The sequence below is a fragment of the Balaenoptera ricei genome, chromosome 6, assembly GCF_028023285.1.
Source record: "Balaenoptera ricei isolate mBalRic1 chromosome 6, mBalRic1.hap2, whole genome shotgun sequence".
In the NCBI taxonomy this organism is placed as follows: domain Eukaryota; kingdom Metazoa; phylum Chordata; class Mammalia; order Artiodactyla; family Balaenopteridae; genus Balaenoptera; species Balaenoptera ricei.
Genome location: NC_082644.1, coordinates 41,221,978 through 41,247,672, shown reverse-complemented (window position 1 = coordinate 41,247,672; position 25,695 = coordinate 41,221,978). Strand labels below are relative to the sequence as shown.

Genomic DNA, 25,695 nt, shown 5'->3' with positions numbered 1-25,695 from the left:
CTTGCCAACTTTGAACTTTACTGTAGGGTGATGGAGGCAGGGTGCATTTCTTAGAAAAGGTCTTTCCTCTTATCTGGTCAGTACTCCAGGGAAAAGTCTTTCAGTCTCTGGAAGATAAAAGCATCAGTGTCCTGAAAGCTGAGTAGGTAGTATTAGCTTTTAGCACTTAGCACTCAGATTACATATTGTCATTTAACTCCCCTGCTTTTTGAATAGTACCAACACACTCAACCGTGCCTTATGTAGCCCCCAATCTAGCATCCCTCTGTTTTACTCCAGAAAATACAACTCCAGACTTTGGTCAGAGTAGTAGTGGCATAGCATGAGAGAACAATACTTAAGGATAAAACTGCTTCTCAAACTACTTTCACCCCACCTTCCCTTATACTCCCAGTTCCAGAGGTACGTGCTTCTGCCTTTGGGAAATCTGTAATGTAAACCTAGATTGCTCTCAGCTTTCCCCCACTGGCTTAGAATTCAGCTTTCTTAGGTTGTTAATAACTAGGTTCCAAGTTTTCCATCTACTCTCCAGCTTCATTATTTTGTTCCTATTGTCTTCTGCCTTTGTGGCTCTGTATCTTTAAAAGAAAAACCCATTTGATTCTAGTTTCAGTGGGGTTTTAGAGAGGAAAAATGATATGCCATCTCACCCCAGAAAACATTCAATATTTCTGCTTCTTAACCCAATTATCCTCAATCTTTAACCTTTCTTACTTCCTCAGCCCATGTACATGGCTGTAAGAGGGATGATTAAATCAGACTAGTTTCAGAGCTGCAGTTATAAAGGCGGGAGGTGGATTACTACACATTCCTGCAAGGACCACATTTTATCCTTAAACTTCAGCACACTTAATGGTCAAGAACAATTGGCCACATGCATTCTTTTTCTTCTGTGAGATTTGGCTTGCTAACATATAAAACAGCATCTATAATGTTAGCCAGCATGCTCCCCTTGCTTGGCACCTGGAGGGGAGTGTATCACCAGTAAGTGGTAGTCAGGGATGTAGGACAGAGCAGGGGGACCAAGCCCCCCTTCCCACAGCAAGCTTCCAGGCTGAAGCAGAACTGAGCTGGATCAGGGAGAGGACTAATACCACTAAGTCAAGCTTGGAGTTTTGATTACTATGTGGGAATTCTCTTCTGAATATACTATGTTTGCAGCTTCTCACCCAGGGCAGGGGTTCCTACTTAGGGCCATGGACCCATTGGGTCTATGGGTAAAAATCGATATTTCTACCTTGGATGGGAAAAAATTACATGTTTATTTTTTACTAAACTCTGATTGGAATTTAGCATTTCATTTAATATAAAATGCTAGCAACAAACCGCAATAGGATTATTGGTATCTGTGACTGTGTCACCAGTAGAAATCATAGATATTTATACTCTACGTTAGATTCTTTGCAGATGTCGCAAAATACCATTTACCTTCATCATGATGTAAAAATTATGGTAAGTAATAGACCTACCATCAGATCTTGTAGTTTAATGTGCCAATAAAGCAGCACCAATACTGTCAGATATCACAAAATTTTATTTTATTTTTTAAAAAATGTTTATTTCTTTGAACTTCTTTCTTTTCTTTGTTTTTTGGCCACGCCATGCAGCTTGTGGGATTTTAGTTCCCCGACCAGGGATTGAACCCAGGCCCTCAGCAGTGAGACTGCAGAGTCCTAACCACTGGACCACCAGGAAATTCCCCCCAAAATTTTAAGTATCTTGGGAACAGTGTTTCAATATCATTGGTTTCCTTAATAATCCTATGTATTTCATTTTATTCATTTAAAAACATTATTCCAAGTGGCTCCTCAGCTTCAGAGGAGTCTGTGACATTAAAAAAAACCTTGAGACTCTGATCTAGAGGAATCTTAAGTCATGAGGCTGCTGAAGTGTGCACTGAGAGTGGGGAAGGGTTACCCCCACTCAGTAAAGTCTAAAGGGCTGCAGGAGACAGAAGTCATCCAGCATGCCAGGCACACAACCTGCTCTTCACATGCAGTCTCACCAAGTCTACGATGGGCACTGGGGGTAGAAATCATGGGGGAGAGGCTCTAGCTCAGACCCCAGGGTTGGGTAGAGCTGCTGGGAGGAAGCAGTCTCTGAAATGAGATGTGCAGGACAGACAGGAGTTGGGCAGGCAGATGCCGAGAGCAGACAGGGTGGTGTTCCAGGCAGAAAGTGGAGCTGAGTAAAGGGCTGAAGGGGAGAGAGCAAGGCTTGATGGAGGGACAGTTTCCTGTGCCCGACTGGGGACTTTGGGGTGGAGAAAGAGGGGGAGGAGGCAGAATGTGGATCTTATTTGTTTACAAGTTTGTTGTCAGCCTCCACCAGAACGTAGTCTGCTTCAGATCTGTCTTACTCACTCTGCATCCCCTGGGTCTAGCATTGCACCCATGACACAGTCAGGCTCAATAAACATAACTGAATTAGCGAAGGAACAGTTAGGAGCCAGATCACAGAGGGCCTGAGAGGTCATGTTAAGAAATTTTTGGATATTATCTAAGAGTAAATATATCTGTTTCTGAAATGACTGATCAAGAAGAGAAGGTATTTGTAGCGAATTAAAGAGCATTAGTTTTACTCCTAAAAGTACACTGGAACTCATAAAACTTCCTCTGAAGAGATCTTTATCCAGCTCTTGAGTTCTACCCTGCTGCACAGCAATGGGAAGATGTGCCAGAAAACTGGGATTGAGAAATTTTCAGAAAGCCCAAATCCTAAGGACAGTGAGGGACTCTATAAAAATGTATGTCATATACCACGAAACATGGTTCCTGAACTGCCAGCCTGAGAGGTCACGAGTTAAAGGGCATTACAACTAAATTCCCACTCTACGGAAATTTAAGAAATATAAATTCACAAATAAACCTGATATGCAGAAAAAAATTTAAAACTGGGTAATTATTCCTAGAATTTTGCACTTGAAAATTTATCTTAACCTGTAATTCAAGTTGAAGCATTTGTGCCTATTTTCCATTTTCAGCTATGAAAGCATCTTAATGTCTAGATCTGGAAAGAAAAGATGTTATTTTTATTTTCTTTATAAATTTATTTATTATTTATTTATTTATTTTTGGCTGTGTTGGGTTTTCGTTTCTGTGCGCAGGCTTTCTCTAGTTGCGGCGAGCAGGGGCTACTCTTCATTGTGGTGCGCGGGCTTCTCATTGTCGTGGCTTCTCTTGTTGCGGAGCACAGGCTCCAGACGCGCAGGCTCAGTAGTTGTGCCTCACGGGCTTAGTTGCTCCGTGGCATGTGGGATCTTCCCAGACCAGGGCTTGAACCCGTGTCCCCTGCATTGGCAGGCAGATTCTTAACCACTGCGCCACCAGGGAAGCCTAAAGATGTTATTTTTTATTTTAAGGCTTGCAAAACAATATGCTTTGTTGGAGATTCATTCCCATCCTGTGGACTTTTGGATATATACACTGGAAATCCTTGTCGTCAACAGGCTATATTGGTCATAGTATAAACATAAAGGTTAGTTTCCATTTAAATAACCCCAATACCCACCACCATTTTTACTGTCATTTAGATTTGAAAGCCCAGTCAGAGCTCTGTTACATTCTTCGTCCTTTCAACTACTTCATCCAGTCACCCCTTAATAAATGGAGAGCCTACACTTATAAGGACTCCATTCACAACTTTCCATTCTAACTTTCAGGCCCTCATTCTCTCAATGATTTCCTTCTCTTTTAATCTACTCTTTACAGAATATTCTATCCTATATGATACCCCAACTTTGTGCCTAATGAAATACCAAGAATATACGTGGGAGGTAAATGAACTTACCTCCAAGTGAATCCTCTACAATGCCCCATCCCCCAAGTAATCTGGTAAATTTTGGGAGTTCTGTCACATATTGATGGTAGTACCCAGGGCCCTGAGCAAGACCAGTGTGATCAGTGGTGCTTCAAAAGTTTTTGTTTTTTCATTGAGGGTGATCAAAGTGCCAGGTACTATTCTAAGCCCTTTCCATACATACACTCATTTAGTCCTCACAACCACTCCATGAGAAAGGTAGGATATGTCTAGTTAAACAAGTATGAGGGCAATAAGGATGCTGACCAGTTAGAAAGGGTGCTCTACAGGTGAAAGCAGGCAGCCTCATCCTGGTTTGGGGTTGAGAAGGGAAACTTCCTGAAGGAAGTGATGTTTAAACTAAAGCAGAAGGATGAACAGGAGTTAGCTAGGCAGGGTGGGGGGGGCCACGCAGGGGTGTCAGAGGAGGGGCTTAACCCCTGAGGTCATGAGAACTGCCAGAGCACGTCCTGAAATTTTTCTATGAAAGCCTTACTGTTGCTGGCTGTCACACCCCAAGCTGGTCGATCTGTAGCCCCGTTGGCCAAGATGACATGATGTGCCACCGTACCACACACCATGTGTTCATTCTTTTCTCTCCCAGCCAGCTGCCCAGGCCAGTGTTTTAGAGGCAGGGTTTCACGTAGGCACATCGTAGGACTAAAATTACTTCAGCGATGCCTGCAGCAAAGCTGAAGGAAACACCAGAAGGCCAAAGCAAGCATGCTTTATTGAATTTATGATGTAGAAAATATTTGTGGTTCCTTAGACATTTGCATTGCTATAAAAGTTACACTTTATGGGATAATTATTAATGGTTTGAAGAGAAATAAACAGTATAAATGAAATATAGCCAATACCATGAAAATGTAAACCATGTAAATCAAAATCATAAAATAATTATTCAGTACTCAGAGGCCTTCTTAATATATACATATGAAATTTCTCATACACATATACAATAAAAGCCCACAAAAACCGTGACTCTGAAGCCGATCACTGTACAAATATGAAAATAAATATCTTTAAACTCAATTTTATCTTCAGCAAGAGGGTTGTACGGTTTGGCTTCATGCAAATCACATTTAGTATTAAATAATCAAATGTCACATATGTCATATAAAGCAGCAAGTGGAAAAAATAAATTATGAAAATGCATGAGGCTAAAAGTTAACAGTGAAAAATGTCTCCATAGCCAATGTTCTTTTCCATGACAAAACTAAAATATTATCCAATGTGTCAGGATACATAAAAAAGAGTGTAGTATAATTGTGATTTTAAAAGCTCTCCAAGGAAAAATTGAGACAAGGTGAGTTACTTGCATAGAACTATGCAAGTGTAGCAAATTAAGTTCAAGTTAAAAACATTAGCTATTTTTGTTCTTACCAAAAATATACTCTAAATTTGAGAACACCTTCATGAAATCAAATGTTAGTAATAATCTTGGTTTCCTAGCAAGGCAACTGAAAGAGCTATAAGTAGCTTTTCTTTAAACAAGATTGCTAACCAGAGCTATAAGTAAGTCTCTGATTTGGATTTTGTTGCAAAAATATCTATTCAATTAGTTAAAGATGATTGCTTTGTTTATCACAGGCACCTATGTAATCTAATCAATTTGGGTGTGCTGGCTGTACAACCCGGAAGCAAAGACCAAGATAATACTTCTGTATCAAAGGTATACTATTATATACAGATTGTAAGACAAATATAGACACTTTGTGGGAAAATAAATAAAGACAACACAATAACATGTATTATAAAACAGTTTTGTGCAATTGCACCGAACACCTAAACTTGAGTACCATATATCAACACATAGGTGTCAGGTCTATTCTAACCTAGGCTCCATAGATGCCACCTAGGCAAACAGCAGTGGCAAAACTTTCATCGCACCATGGCACAAAAATAACCATCCCTCCCTGGTTCAGTTTGACAATTCCCCACCAGCAAGGCATTCTTTTTGGTAAAAAATGTAAACTTTTTTTTCTCCTGGGACCAAAAAACAGAAAACAGGAATCCATGGTAGAGTTGTTGAGGACAGAACCAACTTTCCAGTTAAAAAAAAAACCAACTAGATCTCATCAGTAGAGAGAAGGCACGCTTTGAAAAGCTAAACGGACATTGTGGCTATTTATAATCTCTGTGTGCTAACATACTGGCCAATTTTCATTAAAAAAAAAAAGCTTGGAGAATTTAAGGTCTGATCATAAAAATCATAAATAGAATTGTTTTAATTCTACAAGAGGGATGTTTTTAGCTTATGTATTACAATAAATAAGAGCTATTATTTAAGTTTTTTCAGCAGGCTACTTGGGGCCTGGACCTATGAACAAAGGTAAGTTCAAGACTCTAGTTGGGAATAACTTAGCTGGTTCAGGCCACTGAAAACCAAAACCAAAAACCAAAGAGCATGCCTTGCTGACCCACCCTGGGGTCAGGTATTGACTCCTTTGGCTTTTGGAGACATTTCAGTGGGGAAGTCTGGGAGGCAGCACAGCTTCTAGGAGGGCAAGACCTATCAGGCTGTTGGTGAGGATGAGTCCCTAGTCACCTGAGACAAAGGACTCTGAGTTACCTGTACCCTAACCACAATTCCTCTTCAAAAGAGGTGATTTTCCAAAACTACACATAACATTTCTTTCACTGTTCATTATTTAAGGAGGAGAATGCTGGCAACCAGGGAGTTAGGGGATTTGCATTATTCTGGAGATTCTGCTCTTAAACCATGGGTAAACCATGGGTAGGTTTGAGCATGCATATTTTCATTCGGCAAAATGTTAAATCAATACTAGTGTATTTTTTGAAAGAGATATAATTCACATACCATAAAATTCACCATGTAAAGTATACAGTTTCGTGGGGTTTAGTATATTCACCAAGTTGTGCAACATTACCACACTATAATTCCAGAGCATTCTCATCACCCTGCAAAGAAACCACAGACCCGTTAGCAGTCACTCTCAATTCCTCCCGTTCACCAGCCCCAGGCAGTCTCTTGCTGGTGTTTTTTTTTTTTTAAGTGAAGTGTGACAACTTTCTTGGGCCTTGTGTTTTCAGTTGCATGTAGCTTTCTATTTTTTCATTAGAATTTTTAACAGTGAATTCAAACCATTGACTTTATAAGTATTCTGAGATTATAAAATACCCTCTTTTATATAAAAACTATTTTTGTCCCCCAAATGTTTTCTTTCTTCATACATAAAAAATAGATTTTTCTGTCTCCACTGGAGCTTAAAACATTACCATTTTTTCTCAAATTCTGTTCTTGTACAAGAAGTGAGAAAAATTAATGCCCCAATATTTAAAAAGTACAGACGTGCAGAGTCCTTATTAACTGTGGGCCATCATGCTCTCCTTCTCACTCCTTAAAGAGCTACAGAGCTGAGAGGGCCGAGGCCTGAAAGGCCAAGCTGCTTGTTTACAGATGAGGAAATGAATCTAATGTGGGTTGGCGACATGTCTGAGACTACAAGGCTAGTTTACAGCAAAGCTAGGATGGTAACCCCCTTTTATTAGTTTTCTAGTATTGAATATTGGAAGTAAATGTCATAGGTTATTTACCACATGAACCTAATTACGTCAGTGAATTTCTTCTATAGCTTTGATCTGAGCATGTGGGTTTTTTTTTTTTTTTTTTTTTACCACTTTAAAAACATTTACACATTATCTGTTAAGACTTTGTAAGGATAAGACAGGTATATTTAACCAGGGGGCCCAAATCACTCATTGAAACATAGCAAAAAAGAGCCGAGGTTCTGGAGGGACCTGAGAGCACAGTTCAGATTTCCCACACTGTAACTCTCCATACGACAGTGTCCGTAGGATGTACCACTCCATGTAGGAAGCAAATAAGTCATGTACATTCAGTACTCTGGGAATGAAGGCTTTGTGGGCCAAGGATCTTTTGGATTTAACCATTGCAACAATTCTTCATCTGGGTTGACTTTTTGGAACTGGTCCCACTCAGATTGGTAATGGATTTGCTGTCACCCTCATCAGTTCTTTTTTTCACTTCCCTGGAGGGAGAGAGAGAGACAGACAGAGAAAGGAGATTACTGAGGTATAAAACTGAACCATAAACAACTCTATAGAAATAAAACAGCACTGCTGAGCACTTGCTGTGTGCCATCCAGACAGTGTTCTAAGTGCTTTGTAGGTGTTGACCTATTTAATCCTCACAACAACTATATGATTTTGTTGTGCCCCATTTTTTTTTTTTTTAAATTTTTATTATTTATTTATTATGTTTATTTCTGGCTGTGTTGGGTCTTCGTTTCTGTGTGAGGGCTTCCTCCAGTTGCGGCGAGTGGGGGCCACTCTTCATCGCGGTGCGCGGGCCCGTCACTATCGCGGCCTCTCTTGTTGCGGAGCAGAGGCTCCAGACGCTCAGGCTCAGTAGTTGTGGCTCACGGGCCCAGTTGCTCCGCGGCATGTGGGATCCTCCCAGACCAGGGCTCGAACCCGTGTCCCCTGCACTGGCAGGCAGACTCTCAACCACTGCGCCACCAGGGAAGCCCCTGTTGTGCCCCATTTTATATGTGAGGAAACAAAGGCAAAAAAAAGTTAAGAAATTTCCCTTAGGTTACACAGCTGGAGAAGTGGCAGAGCTGGGATTCCAGCCACGCAGGTGGGCTCCAGCGCTCACATTCTGAGTACCAGGCCACATACTCATGCATGCACACACACACACACACACACACACACACACACACACACGCCCAGGTGCCTATACACATGTGCACACACTCACATGCACACACACAGACTACTCTTGCTCTCTCCTGTGGTTTTGCATGGCTTACAGTCTGCACACGCACAGGTCACTCCTTAGGACTCTGGAACCTGGCTCCCACCCCCAGCTAATGCTTAACATTAACAAAAGCAATGATGACTTTATAACCATTCTGTAATTATACATGACCGTGGAGATAACAACAGATGGTTAAAATCCAGAAAAAATGTCTTCCTTTTGCCTCTTCCTAAATTTCTTTTAGAAATAACTGCTAGAGGCAACACTGGACCAAAGATCTCCATGATCTTATGAAAGCCCCCTAGGGAAGTCTCCTATCCCTGGGGATGCTTGTGAAATACACACATCCTGAAGTCCCACCTTAGACAAGCTGAATGGCAAACTCTGTGGGTAAGGAGAGTGTGACAGCTTGTCCCCAAGACAACCCCAAAGAGTTCTGCCTCCGCTGTCAGTGTCTGGTGCCCCCCATTAAGTGGTGAAGCTTGTGCCACTCCCCCGTGGTCAGCACCGGCTCTGTGACTGCTCAGACCAATAGAATGGCAAGGAAATGGTGTGCTAAAGCTTCCAAGCCAGGCATTAATAAGGCCTGACCATTTTGAGCTGCCATTTACGAAGCCCAGTGTTGCTCACTGGAGAGAGGGCAGCAGAGAGGTCCTGGGGGCTGAGATGCCACAGGGAGGAGCACCCTGGCTGCAGACATCAGACCGAGCCACAGCAGTGTCCGTGACCGCAAATGCATGAGACGCCCGAGGGAGAGCAGTCACGGACCCTCCAGTGAGATCCAGTCATTTCTGGTAATTTCAAGAAATAAATAGTGGTGTTGTTCTAGGCAACTACATTTTGGTGGCTTGTTACAGAGCAGTAGATCCTGGGAATTGGCATATTCCCAGCACAGCAACGCTGTTCAATAGAAATAGAATGTAATTCACGTATGTAATTTAAAATTTTTTAGCAGCCACAGTAAAAAATGTAAAGAGAAATAGGTGAAATTAATTTTATTAACATATATTATTTAACTCAGTATCACAAAAATATTTTAGCACGTTACCAATACAAATATTAATGAGGTATTTTACAATTTTTATACTGTCTTCAAAACCCAGTATTTATTTAATACATCCAGCACATCTCAGCTTGGATTAGCCACACTTCAGGTGGCTAGTGGCTACTAAACTGGTCAGCACAGCCCCAGAAGGAGCTGATATGTGCTAACCTTTGAAAACCACTGCACTGTGAGTAGGAAACAAAAGGGAAACTGGTTCTTGCTGGAGACCAGTTAATAAATGCTATGTTACATGTTTTCACATAGTCCTTATTTAATACACACAACACACACACATGCTGACAGGTAACAGGTGAGCTGTCTTCCCTTCACAGATGAGGAAACAAAGACTCAGGAAAAGAAGGAGGATACACAGTTCAACCCCATAACACCCTGTAAGACTTGATTCAGACTTCTGACCTCCAGAACTATATTTTTATTGCTTAAAGCACTAGGCTAGTAGGAATCTGTTACAGTGACAACAGAAAACTAATACAACTTCCAAATGCAAAATCTTGACCATTTGCTCATTCAACAAATGTCCGATTTATGCCAAACTCTGGGATCCTCAACTAGTGAGCTTTTTTTAAAAATTGTACATTTTTTTTTTTTTTTTAATTTGGCTGTGCCAGGTCTTAGTTGTGGCACACGGGATCTTCTTTGCGGCGTAGGGGATCTTTAGTTGCAGCACACGGGATCTTCTTTGCGGCGTAGGGGATCTTTAGTTGCAGCATGCGGGATGTTTTTAGTTGCGGCATGCAGGATCTTTAGTTGTGGCATGCGGGATCTAGTTCCCTGACCAGGGATCGAACCTGGGCCCCCTGCATTGGGAGTATGGAGTATTAACCACTGGACTACCAGGGAAGTCCCTCTCAACTAGTGAGCTTTGAGAGAGAGCCAGATGTCTTCTAAATAAATTGTTACCAGGTCCCCGAGAGCCGCTAACACACGCACAGTGAAGCCGACCTCTTGGTGGGATAGGAATTCACTTTCATTTAATGAGGAAGAGAGATTCCAGGTGCAGGGAACAGCATGTATAGAGGCAAAGACGCATGAAAGAACTTGGCTATGACCGGAAGCAAAGTCTGCTGTGTCTATAGATTATCATTCATTTGGGAAGCAAGATAAGAGATGCAAATAGAAAGGTAGGTGAACTGGGCTCTGGGGGACCATAAGCCACTTGCTAAGGAGGCTGGACTCTATGCTGTAGGTAGGGCACCAATGTGGGGTGCAAGCAAGAAGGTCTTAATTGGATTTTTATTTACAGAGATTACCCTGATTACAGGGTGGAGGATGAACTGATGTTGGAGAAACTCTGAGGCAGAAACTTAGGTCCCTCCTGCACTAAACGGGGTAGGAAATTCTGAAGCCTGAAGCAGAATGGGGGGCGGGGGGAGAGGGATTGAAGGAAGATTGCAGAGAGGTCACTGAATCAGTAGGGCCCCAGAACCCACTAGAGGCAGATGATGAAGAAAGAGGAAGGAGTCAAGACTGACTGACTCTAGGTTACTCTTTTTGAATTATAATGTTTGTTAGTAGTTTCCTGAGAACGGGAGTATAGAATAAGGAACAATTTTAAAGAAAAATGAACACATTAGGGTTTAGATATGTTGGGTCAGTCATGCCTATGGAATTTTCTTTTGTTGGTGGGTGGGAATATAGTTGTGGAATTTTAAAAAAAGATGGGAGTTAAAAATACAGAAATTATAAGTCACCTTCTAGACATAGTTCTAGAAACCATGGGGGTGGAAGACATTAGGCAGAGAGAGAAAGAGGAAGAGGAAGAGAGTGCAGAATAGAATCCTGAGATTACCAACATTTAAAAGGCAAGCCAGAGATTCAGAGTAGTGAAAAGTCCCAATTTTGCCATTTAGTAGCTGTGTCACTTTGAGCAATCTGATGAAGCATTCTAATTCTCAGTTTTCTTATCTGTACAATGGGTTTAGTAAACATAGCATCTTCACAAGACAACTCACATCTCTCCCTTCTGGAAGGTCTAAAAGGCCTCTGTAAGTTACATATCATATGGCTGCCTGGTCATGTATTTTGTTTTCTTTTTTTTCTCTAATGTTAAATTGCACAGCCTATCTTACATACCCTGATATCTCTACAGGGCTTTCATGCTGAGCAGAAATGATAATAAGGCAGACATTACTGAACACTGAAAGCAAATATTAAGGGAGAAAAAATAGGTACCCATATTGTTCACCTGGCCTTCAGTTTCTTTAATCTACCAAAGATGCAGGCACCTCCCACTTTAAGGAAATCAGGAAGATTAATTCCAAACATCTAAAACAGGTTTAAGGCTGGGAAAATTAAATTACCTCACCCCAAACTGCCATATGCTTAACAACTGCATTTTAAATGACTCAACCTTATGGACAGATTTATCCCCCATGGGCTCAGCAATGGCACTGAACTGATACATCAGCCCGAGCTTTTTGTGTTTTTCTCAAATTTTAGGCCATTGACCAGTTCAATGCCTGTTGTACTTGAATCTATTGAAAAATGTTTAAAGCCTGTGGCTCTAGTGATGGCAGATTTACTTACCAGTGGACAATGGTTGGAATGAATGTCTACCAGCCCTACGGGGAAACTGCATTTCTAGGAGAAACTTTTCCTGGGATAGAGAGGTTTTTCCAAGAAAAAGCAGAGGAGTTCTGGTTGTTAACCAAACATTTATGGCCTTCCTTCAAAAACGAATACTATTTCAGACAGGGCAAACCCATAAACTGTTCTAGTTCAAGTTTCATGACATGACATGGTATGAAGGGGAGTTACTATTACACATAACATTCTGACAGCTGTAAAACTTTTTAAAGTGGAAATTTTACTTGTGGAAACGATACCATTTTCATTTAAGACTTGGGTACTTTGACAAGCAATCTGATGACACAGTATAAAGCAAATTAAAGTCTTTACATGTTTGGTTTATTTATAATTTTCCTATTTAACACATCGTTAACATAACTAACCTAGAGGCCTCAAACCAGCCCATAATGCAATAGCAACAATTTAAAAAGCTCCTTGATAAGTGATTCACAAGAAGTGACCTTGTTATCAGAATGCTCCTGCACACAGGTGTTTTAAGTAAAGAAGCTACACTGTAGACAGGGTGGCTGCTGGGCTGACCCAACATGCCAGCAGGAGCACCAGGGGAAAAGGCCGTTGGCTCTCCTATCTTTATGATATAATAAAGAGGATCGATTCTGCACTCTGGGTGTGACCGGGGCAATTTGGAGTCATTTAACTGTAACATGACCCCACAAGACAATTCCGCGTTAAATAGTGATTATGTTATTCAGTAGAGTCCAGGCTATTATATATGGAATCATAGACTGTCAGAACTAGAAGGGGCCTTAGGGATCATTTTCTTTAGCCCTTTCCCTCATTGTACAGATTAGAGATGCCTAAAGGGAGACAGGGACTTAGTCAAGACTCCACAGCTGTTCGGGGTAGATTTAAGATTGGACTTTGAGCCTCCTGACACTACAGTCCTCCAACGTGCTGGGCAGAAGCCAGCAGCCATGCGGAGGGCCTGGCCTGCAGCATCCTTTCCTGCTCAGCCCAGGCAGCAATTCAGCACTCCCTGCCTGAAGCTAAGGTAGCACGGAGCCCCTTACTGTACTAAAGTTAAGATACTTATAAAATCAGAATCTCACAAATGATCTCACAAATCTCTACATGCCTTAAATTATGTTTCTGCTTTGTCAGCAATTAAGGATCATTGGCTGGATTTTGTTAATGCGCATTTTTATATTTTTTCTTTATTTTTTTGGGGGGTATTGAATCCCTTTAGATCAGCAAAGAATCATCTTTTCATCTGTGGCAGAAAACTAGGCAGAAGAAGTAAATCCAGCAGAAAACATTGTTATTTCCTAAGAATACTGCAAGGATTAAAATACAGTTAAAACCAAGTTCCTCAATGATGCAATTTTCATTCTAATCCACATCCCAAAATGTTATTTATTATTAACACCATTGCCTTAGCTTAATAATCACCTGGGTAATAATGTAAACAAAGTGCTTCCAACTGGCATGACATACAATTTGTTTTGTTGAGTTCTTTTTCCTTTACCTTGGAAAATGTCATAACATAATAGATAGTTATATTCATAATAGTCTCTTGTGTTTAAAATCTGGTTCCTGGAAGTGATTCACACACGTCAACTATTAGCTTTGTGGGGACATTTTGCAGAAATGTCAGTGACACCTCAGATGCACCTGCTTTGTTTGGCAGTAGAGGTATTTTGCCAATGTTCACAGTGAACAAGCAGCATACCAGTTTTTTATAAAAACTATGCTTGTTTCTCCAACCACTACTGAAAGACAAGACAGTGTTTTCCCATGTAGATTCACATTATGGTCAAGAAATTTGACACACACAACAGCTAAGTGAAAATTCAGTCCTACATCCAGTTTTCCAAATATAAGGCAAAACTTTACCGAGTAAGGTGGAGAACAGCTTCCACTATATTCGAACCATCTTTGGCGCTTGTTTCACAAAATAATGCCCCATAGGTCTGTAAAAAACATATATATACCATTAAATGAAGGCTTTGATTAGGTTTTCTGGAATGTTCGCTTTTAAAACCAATAAAATAAAATAAAAATATTGCCCTGTTGAGTATGCTAAAACTAATAGTTAAGAAATTGGATTGAGTTTCAAGACTTTAAAAAAAAACCAGGTTTGAGCCTAGTTATTCCAGGAACAGTTCCTAGTCAAGAGGATTTGTATTTTGCATCCAGAAAAAAAAAAAAAAATCCCACAATACAAAATTTCACGGTTTAAGGCTCTTATATCCAAGTGTCACACATACTACCAAATGTTCTCTATCAAATAATTTGAGAGAGAGAAAAATGATAGCTTAAGGTAACCACTTAGGAATTAGATGTCCATCAAAAATATGTCTCCTTTTGGCTGGCAGCTAACACACATCCCGCCCCGCCCCCTTCACCCTATCATCTTTTCCTATCAAGATTCAGCAGCCTCTGTGTGGCTAAAACCAATGGACATTTTCTATTCTATTATTTAACCTCCCAGTGGTTATACATACAATCACTGATCATATCACTCTCCTGCTTCAGACCTTTCGATGCTTCCCATCCCTCTCAAGCAATGTTGAAATGCTTACCTGGCCGACAAGGCCTAGCTTGTGCGTGGCCCCAGCCAACCTCCCAGTTTTACCTGCCACCACTCTCCCTCACTCACAGTGCTCAAGTTACCCTGGCCATCCCTCTATTTCCCCAACACTCCAAATTCCCTCCCACCTCAGGACCTTTTCACCTGCTGTTACCACTACCTAGGTTATCCCATATCCCTAGTAACCCCTTTCCCCAGGCTGACTTTTACCTACCTTCTAGATTTTTAGGTAATCCTCCCTTGAAGTTAAGATTAAGTGTTTTCTAACTCTGAAAAGTTGGTATTAGGTCTTCCTACTGTAAAACCTCTTGATGTATGTATTTTTCCAGCATAGCACTTGCCACAATTGTAATTGATGAGGTTATTTTTGTGTGTCTTTGTCTAACAGCTGGAGACAGTTTCCTTTAGGAAAGGAGAATTATGTGTGCTGTGGGGCTGGGTGTGGGCAACACAGTCCTGTGTGGGATATGGGGAGGACATGATGGGTGCTCCGGAGCAGGGAGAGAAGGAAGAACCAAACAATGGGGAAAGACTACCGTGAAACCTGTACCCATGAGCCCCCAAATCCATAGAAAATCTAAAAAATACCCCAAATGAATGTATTTCTAGTAGAAATGGGTAGTGCTGCTGCTGAATTTCATAGCCAGGATGTTATAGGGTGAAAGAGAGATGGCCTTTGAGGATGCAGGAGGGTGGAGGACATGAGATGCATAATAAATAAGCAAACCTTGGGAAATCTGAGAAATTGTGGGGGAGGGAATAAAATTGGCATGTGGCCAGGAATTATGAGCTCTCTAGGGGAATATGTGGATTACATGGGTTTAACATCTGTCTCCCCCAGACAGTAAACTATGTGAGGACAAGGATGGTTTCCTTTGTTCTCTACCCTTTGCTCAGCTCACAATGAAGTGCTTTTTCACATGGTGGATACAATTAAATATGTGTTGAATGGATCTATTCTGTATTTCACTGCCTAGTTTTGATGTTTATCATATTTGGCTCACAGTTCTAAAATTTAAAACAAGAAACAATTCCAACTTAGAATAGTGAAATTGAAAAATTTTAAAGTTCACATGTATATGTTACAGAGCAGTCCTTTCATGCTGATGACAGACAACAATGATAGCAATGTCAGATCGGACTGTTATGATAAGAACTTCATATTTGACCTAAGGAGCATCTGGTTCCTTGTTTGGGTAAGACAAGTCATAAGAGGGCCACATAGCATTCTGACACAATGATAATAATGAGAGAATAAACACTGCCCACAATAATAATCTGGACAGAAATGAGGTCCATCCTTTGTACAAATGCATAGCCAAAAATAATTTTATACTATTCCAAATGACTACAAATCTTAGAGAAAAGAATGAGTCTTCCAATTCTCTTCACCACTTTACCCAGGTGACACACTGCACCATCTGCTGCCCCTTGGCACAGTGACCCTCTGGAACCAAACCCATCTTTTCAAAACAGGACACCCATTCTTCTTCCTTTACCTAGGTTCCAGGACTAGAGAAGGATTCCAGGAATTGGGGAAAAGTGAGGAGGAAGACAGGATAATTTTGCATCCTCTTTGTCATTGGTACTCAGTGGGGGAAAATGATCATGTGATTGTTTTACCTCCACAAGGGATTTAACTCTTGGTGTAATTATTTACATTCATGGGACGGATGGGGGGCACTGGGAGATCTGCCTGTATAGGGACAGAAGACTTATCAAACAGAGTGGAGTTTGTCAAACAGCCTCTTCGGCAAATGTAGACAGAAGTGAAAGATCCCTCCCAATTTGGACCCACTTTTACTCTTACCATGGCCAGTTTTTCTCCAAAGTACCCTGGGACACATTTTTGTCCTTCCGCTTCAGCAGCATTACGAAGATCAGCCTTGTTTCCTACCAACATGATAGGAATGCTATTATGGGCTGCATCCTACCATGAAGAAAAGAAAAAAATTGTGCATACATGAAACATTGGACAAGTTATGAGGTTGATGACGACAACAGCTACCATTTCTGAATGCTCCTTATATGCCACATGATGTACAGACAGTCTTTAAACCTCAAAATATCTCTAAAAGGAGCCAAACCTTTTCCCATTTCCAGATCAGAACACTGAAATTCAGAGAGGTTAAATAAGACGTTGTAAGGGCCAGGGATGGTCCAAACTGACTCCATCACCCTTGCCACTATACAAACCAATACAAACTCAAGAGGCGCGACCCCAGAATTACATTTGGCTGTAGTGCCCACATAATTTTCTATAATTTTCACTTCAAACAGTGGTAATTACAAGTCAACTTCATTATCCCAGGTACAAAACACACAAATATTCCCTCAGCTATAATGGGACAAAAATGGAGTCTGAGAGTGCCACACTCGCTGCTATCTGGCTTACAACAAAAGCAAAATAAGAAGGCCCTAAATGTCAACATTTTTCTTGTGAAGAGTCAAGGAGCAATCATTCAAAGTAACAGATTCTCAGGATAATGCTCCCAAATCAGCATATGCATACTGTTGCACTGTCTGTCCCGGCGTTCATAGAGGAGCTGGCTGGCAGAATGTAAGATGTGAGAGGCAGAGTTAAGTTTGAGACTCTGTCCCTCCCACCACCACCTGGCTGCTCGCCGGCTGCATGAAATCAGGCAAGTCTCTTCCTGTTTCTGCCTCCATTTCCCTATCTGTAAAACGAAGGGGTCAGTAAGGACACATCCCCCTGAGCAGGCTATGATGAGAACAGAAGACAACCTGACTAGAAAAACAGGTTTATAGCTCCTAAACAAGCGAAGCAGCAGCCCTCACTGAGAAGTGACTCTATGGTGCCTAAAAGCATCCAGGTGCTCATCCACTTTGGTACCACACCTGATACACCATCAAGAAATGAGCCTCAAAAACAATGAAATTATGCCACACCACTGCCTTTTGGACTCGTTTCTGATGATGAGTCATTAATTGTATTGTGGTTCCTCTGTACACTATGAGTGATTTTTCTCTTGCTGCTTTCAAAATTTTCTCTTTGTTTTGGCTTTTGGCAATTCAACCATGATGTGTCTAGGTACGGATTCTTTTTTTTTTTTTTTTTTTAACATTTTTATTGAAGTATAATTGCTTTACAATGTTGTGTTAGTTTCTGCTGTATAACAAAGTCAACAAATAATTATAGAGTCAGCAAAACCATCCTTTAAAAATGAAGACAAAAGAAAGATGTTTCCAAATAGACAAAATCTGAGAGAATTTGTTGCTAGCAGACCTACCTTTTAAGAAATAATAAAGGAAATCCTTCAGGTGGACAGGAAATGACACAGATGGTAACTTGAATCCACAAGAAAAATGAAGTGCCCCCAAAATGTTAAATATATGGGCAAATTAAAAAGAGTACATAAAAAAAAATGAAATTATATTCGACTTCCTTTCTCTTCAAACCACTTTCCTCCAACCAAATGCATCAGAGTGAAGTAAAAGCAAAGGGGAGAAGGAAATGAAAGGCCCTCCTCAAAACTAGATGCCCTACCCATTAATGTGTTAAGTAATTGAGTTTGGTGGGGTACTGCTCGGTATTCAAGGGGGCGTCATATGGAAGCCATTAATCAGATATTCACTTAGGTAAGCCAAGAATCTGAGTATCTAAATGACTTAAAGTCATACAGATAAATGCTGCCACCTCCTTCAAGTCTTGACTCAAATATCACCTTCTGGTGTGACTAACCTGACTACACTACCTGTAGCGCACTGCCTCACCATAAGGTCCTTTACCCAGGCCTCGTTTTGTTCCTATATCTAGCACTTCCTATCATTCTATTTATTTTATTTATTTATGTCTGTGGCATGTTATGTCTTCCCCACTAGAGTACAAGCTCCATAGGGTAGGGCTCTTCGTTTTATTAATGGATATACTACAAGCACTAGCACAGTACATGCACAAAGCAGGGATGCCCAAAATATTTTTGAATGTGTAAAAGTCGGAAAGACATCTCACGTCTCAAGTGTCTCCATTAAACTTTTACCCAAAATATTCAATCAAAAATTATTCATGCCAGGTAAATGGACATAATTTTATTTATAAGCTTTTGTAACCCAGTGGTTTTCTTTTTTTTATTTAAGGTTTTTTAAAAATTTTATTTTTTATACAGCAGGTTCTTATTACTTATCTATTTTATACATATTAGTGTATATATGCCAATCCCAATCTCCCAGTTCAATCCCCTCCCCCCACCCCAGCTTTCCCCCCTTGGTGTCCATAAGTTTGTTCTCTACATCTGTTTCTCTATTTCTGCCTTGCAAACTGGTTCATCTGTACCATGGAGAACAATGGAGAACAATATGGAGGTTCCTTAAAAAACTAAAAATAGAATTACCATATAACCCAGCAATCCCACTACTGGGCATATATCCAGAGAAAACCGTAATTCAAAAAGACACATGCACCCGAATGTTCATTGCAGCACTATTTACAATAGCCAGGTCATGGAAGCAACCTAAATGCCCATCAACAGACGAATGGATAAAGAAGTTGTGGTACATATATACAATGGAATATTACTCAGCCATAAAAAGGAACGAAATTGAGTCATTTGTTGAGACGTGGATGGATCTAGAGACTGTCATACAGAGTGAAGTAAGTCAGAAAGAGAAAAACAAATATCGTATATTAACGCATGTATGTGGAACCTAGAAAAATGGTACAGATGAGCCGGTTTGCAGGGCAGAAGTTGAGACACAGATGTAGAGAACAGACATATGGACACCAAGGGGGGAAAACTGCGGTGGGGCGGGGATGGTGGTGTGCTAAATTGGGCGATTGGAATTGACATGTATACACTGATGTGTATAAAACTGATGACTAATAAGAACCTGCAGTATAAAACAAACAAACAAACAAACAAAACAACTAATACTAAACTTTCATTGGGTTATTTTTATGGAAATATGTTAATATAAATGTTTCAGACATTACATGAAATTTCTAAAAATCATATGTTCTGGTATAATGTTATAAGTCATAATCCTAGTTATTACTTTAAAATGTATATCTCAGAAATAACTAATTTTCTTATCAACTGCATTATTATGAACTTTCATCAAACCTTTAACTGTGGTCATTTTTAAGTCTTTTGTCATTTACAGACAGTTCTGGGTGTACTCTGATGCTTTTGCAAATATGTTCCTATAAAAGGGTTTCATCTTCAAGAAATTCATGGAAAAGACTCTGACAAGTACAGGTTTCTGGTAACTGACTATACTGCTGAACTGAATGAATAAGCATTTTCAGAACTCTAATGAAAAACTGATGAACTCATAAAAGTGCTAACAAAAGATCAAGATGAAAAAAAAATTAATTACATGGGACTGAGTGAACTGATGAGGATGAGTATAATTTTTGTGACTTTCTGTTTGAATTAAAAAAAAAAATCCCACAAGGACTCAGAGGCAAAGAATATACAAATCAATTTTCACTGCAAAGTAAAGGAGCTGTTACAGTGGAGGATTACCGGACTGAATGTCAATATTATGACATAGTATGAGTGTGTTTCGTGTTTGGTAATTGTAATCATTGTTGCTTTTGTTGTGGTCATCCATGTACAATGCTTGGTGTCAGTCTATTTATTTAAAATAGTGTCAGTCTATTTTATTTAAAAATAAAATACAGTGTGTGTGTGTGAAAAAAAAAAAAACCAAGCAAATAATATAGGGAGAAGTGATATAATACAGTCATGTATTAATATCTAACGTTTAAAAAAATTTTATTTTTTATACAGCAGGTTCTTATTACTTATCTATTTTATACGTATTAGTGTATATATGCCAATACCAATCTCCCAATTCAACCCCCTCCCCCCCCCCCTTTGTGTCCATAAGTTTGTTCTCTACATCTGTTTCTCTATTTCTGCCTTGCAAACTGGTTCATCTGTACCATTTTCTAGATTCCACATATATGCGTTAATATATGATGTTTTTCTCTTTCTGACTTACTTCACTCTGTATGACAGTCTCTGGGTCCATCCACGTCTCTACAAATGACCCAATTTCATTCCCTTTTATGGCTGAGTAATATTCCATTGTATATATGTACCACATCTTCTTTACCCATTCATCTGTCGATGGGCATTTAGGTTGCTTCCATGAGCTGGCTATTGTAAATAGTGCTGCAATGAACATTGGGGTGCATGTGTCTTCCTGAATTATGCTTTTCGCTGGGTATATGCCCAGTAGTGCGATTGCTGGGTCATACGGTAATTCTGTTTTTAGTTTTTTAAGGAACCGCCATACTGTTTTCCATAGTGGCTGTTATCAATTTACATTCCCACCAACAGTGCAAGAGGGCTCCCTTTTCTCCACACCCTCTCCAGCATTTGTTGTTTGTAGATTTTCTGATGATGCCCATTCTAACTGGTGTGAAGTGATACCTCATTGTAGTTTTGATTTGCATTTCTCTAATAGTGATGTTGAGCAGCTTTTCATGTGCCTCTTGGCCATCTGTACGTCTTCTTTGGAGAAATGTCTATTTAGGTCTTCTGCCCATTTTTTGATTGGGTTGTTTATTTTTTTAATATTGAGCTGCATCTGAAATTGAAACTGTGATTAAAAATCTTCCAGCAAACAAAAGCCCAGGACCAGATGGCTTCACAGGCGAATTCTATCAAACATTTAGAGAAGAGCTAACACCTATCCTTCTCAAACTCTTCCAAAATATAGCAGAGGGAGTATCACTCCCAAACTCATTCTATGATGCCACCATCACCCTGATACCAAAACCAGACAAAGATGTCACAAAGAAAGAAAACTACAGGCCAATATCACTGATGAACATAGATGCAAAAATCCTCAACAAAATACTAGCAAACAGAATCCAACAGCACATTAAAAGGGTCATGCACCATGATCAAGTGGGGTTTACCCCAGGAATGCAAGGATTCTTCAATATACGCAAATCAATCACTGTGATACACCATATAAACAAATTGAAGGAGAAAAATCATATGATCATCTCAATAGATGCAGAGAAAGCTTTCGACAAAATTCAACACCCATTTATGATAAAAACCCTCCAGAAAGCAGGCACAGAGGGAACTTACCTCAACATAATAAAGGCCATATATGACAAACCCACAGCCAACATTGTCCTTAATGGTGAAAAACTGAAACCATTTCCACTAAGATCAGGAACAAGACAAGGTTGCCCACTCTCACCACTATTATTCAACATAGTTTTGGAAGTTTTAGCCACAGCAATCAGAGAAGAAGAAGAAATAAAAAGAATCCAAATCGGAAAAGAAGAAGTAAAGCTGTCACTGTTTGCAGATGACATGATACTATACATAGAGAATCCTAAAGATGCTACCAGAAAACTACTAGAGCTAATCAATGAATTTGGTAAAGTAGCAGGATACAAAATTAATGCACAGAAATCTCTTGCATTCCTATACACTAATGATGAAAAATCTGAAAGAGAAATTAAGGAAACACTCCCATTTACCATTGCAACAAAAAGAATAAAACACCTAGGAATAAACCTACCTAAGGAGACAAAAGACCTATATGCAGAAAATTATAAGATGCTGATGAAAGAAATTAAAGATGATACCAACAGATGGAGAGATATACCATGTTCTTGGATTGGAAGAATCAACATCGTGAAAATGACTGTACTACCCAAAGCAATCTACAGATTCAATGGAATCCCTATCAAACTACCACTGACATTTTTCACAGAACTAGAACAGAAAATTTCACAATTTGTATGGAAACACAAAAGACCCCGAATAGCCAAAGCAATCTTGAGAAAGAAAAATGGAGCTGGAGGAATCAGGCTCCCTGACTTCAGACTATACTACAGAGCTACACTAATCAAGACAGTATGGTACTGGCACAAAAACAGAAATATAGATCAATGGAACAGGATAGAAAGCCCAGAGATAAACCCATGCACATATGGTCACCTTATCTTTGATAAAGGAGGCAAGAATATACAGTGGAGAAAAGACAGCCTCTTCAGTAAGTGGTGCTGGGAAAACTGGACAGGTACATGTAAAAGTAAGAAATTAGAACACTCCCTAACACCATACACAAAAATAAACTCAAAATGGATTAAGGACCTAAATGTAAGGCCAGACACTATCAAACTCTTAGAGGAAAATGTAGGCAGAACATTCTATGACATAAATCACAGCAAGATCCTTTTTGACCCACCTCCTAGAGAAATGGAAATAAAACCAAAAATAAACAAATGGGACCTAATGAAACTTAAAAGCTTTTGCACAGCAAAGGAAACCATAAACAAGATGAAAAGACAACCCTCAGAATGGGAGAAAATATTTGCAAATGAAGCAACTGACAAAGGATTAATCTCCAAAATTTACAAGCAGCTCATGCAGCTCAATATCAAAAAAACAAACAACCCAATCCAAAAATGGCCAGAAGACCTAAATAGACATTTCTCCAAAGAAGATATACTGATTGTCAACAAACACATGAAAGAATGCTCAACATCATTAATCATTAGAGAAATGCAAATCAAAACTACAAGGAGATATCATCTCACACTGGTCAGAATGGCCATCATCAAAAAATCTACAAATAATAAATGCTGGAGAGGGTGTGGAGAAAAGGGAACCCTCTTGCACTGTTGGTGGGAATGTAAATTGATACAGCCACTATAGAGAACAGTATGGAGGTTCCTTAAAAAGCCAAAAATACAACTACCATATGACCCAGCAATCCCACTACTGGGCATATATCCTGAGAAAACCATAATTCAAAAGGAGTCATGTACCAAAATGTTCATTGCAGCTCTATTTACAATAGCCAGGACATGGAAGGAACCTAAATGTCCACTGACAGATGAATGGATAAAGAATATGTGGCACATATATACAAAGGAATATTACTCAGCCATAAAAGGAAACGGAATTGAGTTATTTGTAGTGAGGTGGATGGACCTAGAGTCTGTCATACTGAGTGGCGTAAGTCAGAAAGAGAAAAACAAATACCGTATGCTAACACATATATATGGAATCTAAAAAAAAAAAAAGAGGGTCATGAAGAACCTAGGGGCAAGACAGGAATAAAGACAGAGACCTAGTAGAGAATGGACTTGAGGATATGGGGAGGGGGAAGGGTAAGCTGGGACAAAGTGAGAAAGTGGCATGGACATATATACACTACCAAACGTAAAATAGGTAGCTAGTGGGAAGCAGCCGCATAGCACAGGGAGATCAGCTTGGTGCTTTGTGACCACCTAGAGGGGTGGGATAGGGGTGGGATGGAGGGAGACGCAAGAGGGAAGAGATATGGGAACATATGTATATGTGTAACTGATTCACTTTGCTATAAAGCAGAAATTAACAAACCAATGTAAAGCAATTATACTCCAATAAAGATGTTAAAAAAAAAAAAGTCATACCTTTTAACTGTCAGTTAAAAAAAAATACTGAGCTGAATGAGCTGTTTATATATTTTGGAGATTAATCCTTTGTCCATTGACTCGTTTGCAAATATTTTCTCCCATTCTGAGGGTTGTCTTTTCGTCTTGTATATAGTTTCCTTTGCTGTGCAAAAGCTTTTAAGTTTCATTAGGTCCCATTTGTTTATATTTGTTTTTATTTCCATTACTCTAAGAGGTGGGTCAAAAAAGATCTTGCTGTGATTTATGTCAGAGTGTTCTTCCTATGTTTTCCTCTTAAGAGTTTTATATTGTCTGGTCTTACATTTAGGTCTTTAATCCATTTTTTTTTTCTTTAATCCATTTTGAGTTTATTTTTGTGTATGGTGTTAGGGAGTGTTCTAATTTCATTCTTTTACATGTAGCTGTCCAGTTTTCCCAGCACCACTTACTGAAGAGATCGTCTTTTCTCCATTGTATATCCTTGCCTCCTTTGTCATAGATTAGTTGACCAAAGGTGGGTGAGTTTACCTGGGCTTTCTATCCTCTTCCATTGAGCTATATTTCTGTTTTTGTGCCAGTACCATATTTTCTTGATTACTATAGCTTTGTAGTATAGTCTGAAGTCAGGGACTCTTATTCCTCCAGCTCTGTTTTTTTCCCTCAAGACTGCTTTGACTATTCGGGGTCTTTTGTGTCTCCATACAAATTTTAAGATTTTTTGTTCTAGTCCTGTAAAAAATGCCATTGGTAATTTGATAGGGATTGTATTGAATCTGTAGATTGCTTTGGGTAGTACAGTCATTTTCACAATGTTGATTCTTGCCATCCAAGAACATGGTATATCTCTCCATCTGTTTGTGTCATCTTTGATTTCTTTCATCAGTGTCTTATAGTTTTCAGAGTACAGGTCTTTTACCTCCTTAGGTAGGTTTATTCCTAGGTATTTTATTCTTTTTGTTGCAATGGTGAATGGGATTGTTTCCTTAATTTCTCTTTCTGATCTTTCGTTGTTAGTGTATAGGAATGCAAGAGATTTCTGTGCATGGATTTTATATCCTGAAACTTTACCAAATTCACTGATTAGCTCTAGTAGTTTTGTGGTGGCATCTTTAGGATTATCTATGTAAAGTGTCATGTCATCTGCAAACAGTGACAGTTTTACTTCTTTTCCAATTTGTATTCCTTTTATTTCCTTTTCTTCTCTGATTGCTGTGGCTAGGACTTCCAAAACTATGTTGAATAATAGTGGTGAGAGTGAACATCCTTGTCTTGATCCTGATCTTAGAGGAAATGCTTTCAGTTTTTCACCATTGAGAATGATGTTTGCTGTGGGTTTGTCATATATGGCCTTTATTATGTTGAGGTATTATCTTGAGGTATGCCCACTTTCTGGAGAGTTTTTATCATAAATGGGTGTTGAATATTCTCAAAAGCTTTTTCTGCATCTATTGAGATGATCATATGGTTTTTATTCTTCAATTTGTTAATATGGTGTATCACACTGATTGATTTGAGTATATTGAAGAATCCTTGCATCCCTGGGATAAATCCCACTTGATTATGGTATATGATCCTTTTAATTT

General features: G+C 39.5%; 1 protein-coding gene and 1 long non-coding RNA gene across 7 annotated transcripts in view; one reads left to right on the top strand and one right to left on the bottom strand.

Annotated features, from left to right (window-relative positions):
• Positions 1–25,695, top strand: part of LOC132366987 (uncharacterized) — a 94,949-nt gene that overhangs the window by 13,799 nt on the left and 55,455 nt on the right. The gene's annotated exons all lie outside the window — the stretch shown is intronic.
• Positions 4,605–25,695, bottom strand: part of RASEF (RAS and EF-hand domain containing) — a 226,647-nt gene continuing 205,556 nt past the window's right edge. For all 5 annotated transcript variants that reach the window (XM_059924555.1, XM_059924551.1, XM_059924552.1 and 2 more), the window contains 3 exons: positions 16,544–16,663; positions 14,037–14,113; positions 4,605–7,814 (listed from right to left, as the gene is read on the bottom strand). In XM_059924555.1, coding sequence (XP_059780538.1) covers positions 7,709–7,814; positions 14,037–14,113; positions 16,544–16,663 — 303 coding nt within the window. In that variant the 3' untranslated portion in view covers positions 4,605–7,708. The remainder of the gene's footprint in view (positions 7,815–14,036; positions 14,114–16,543; positions 16,664–25,695) is intronic.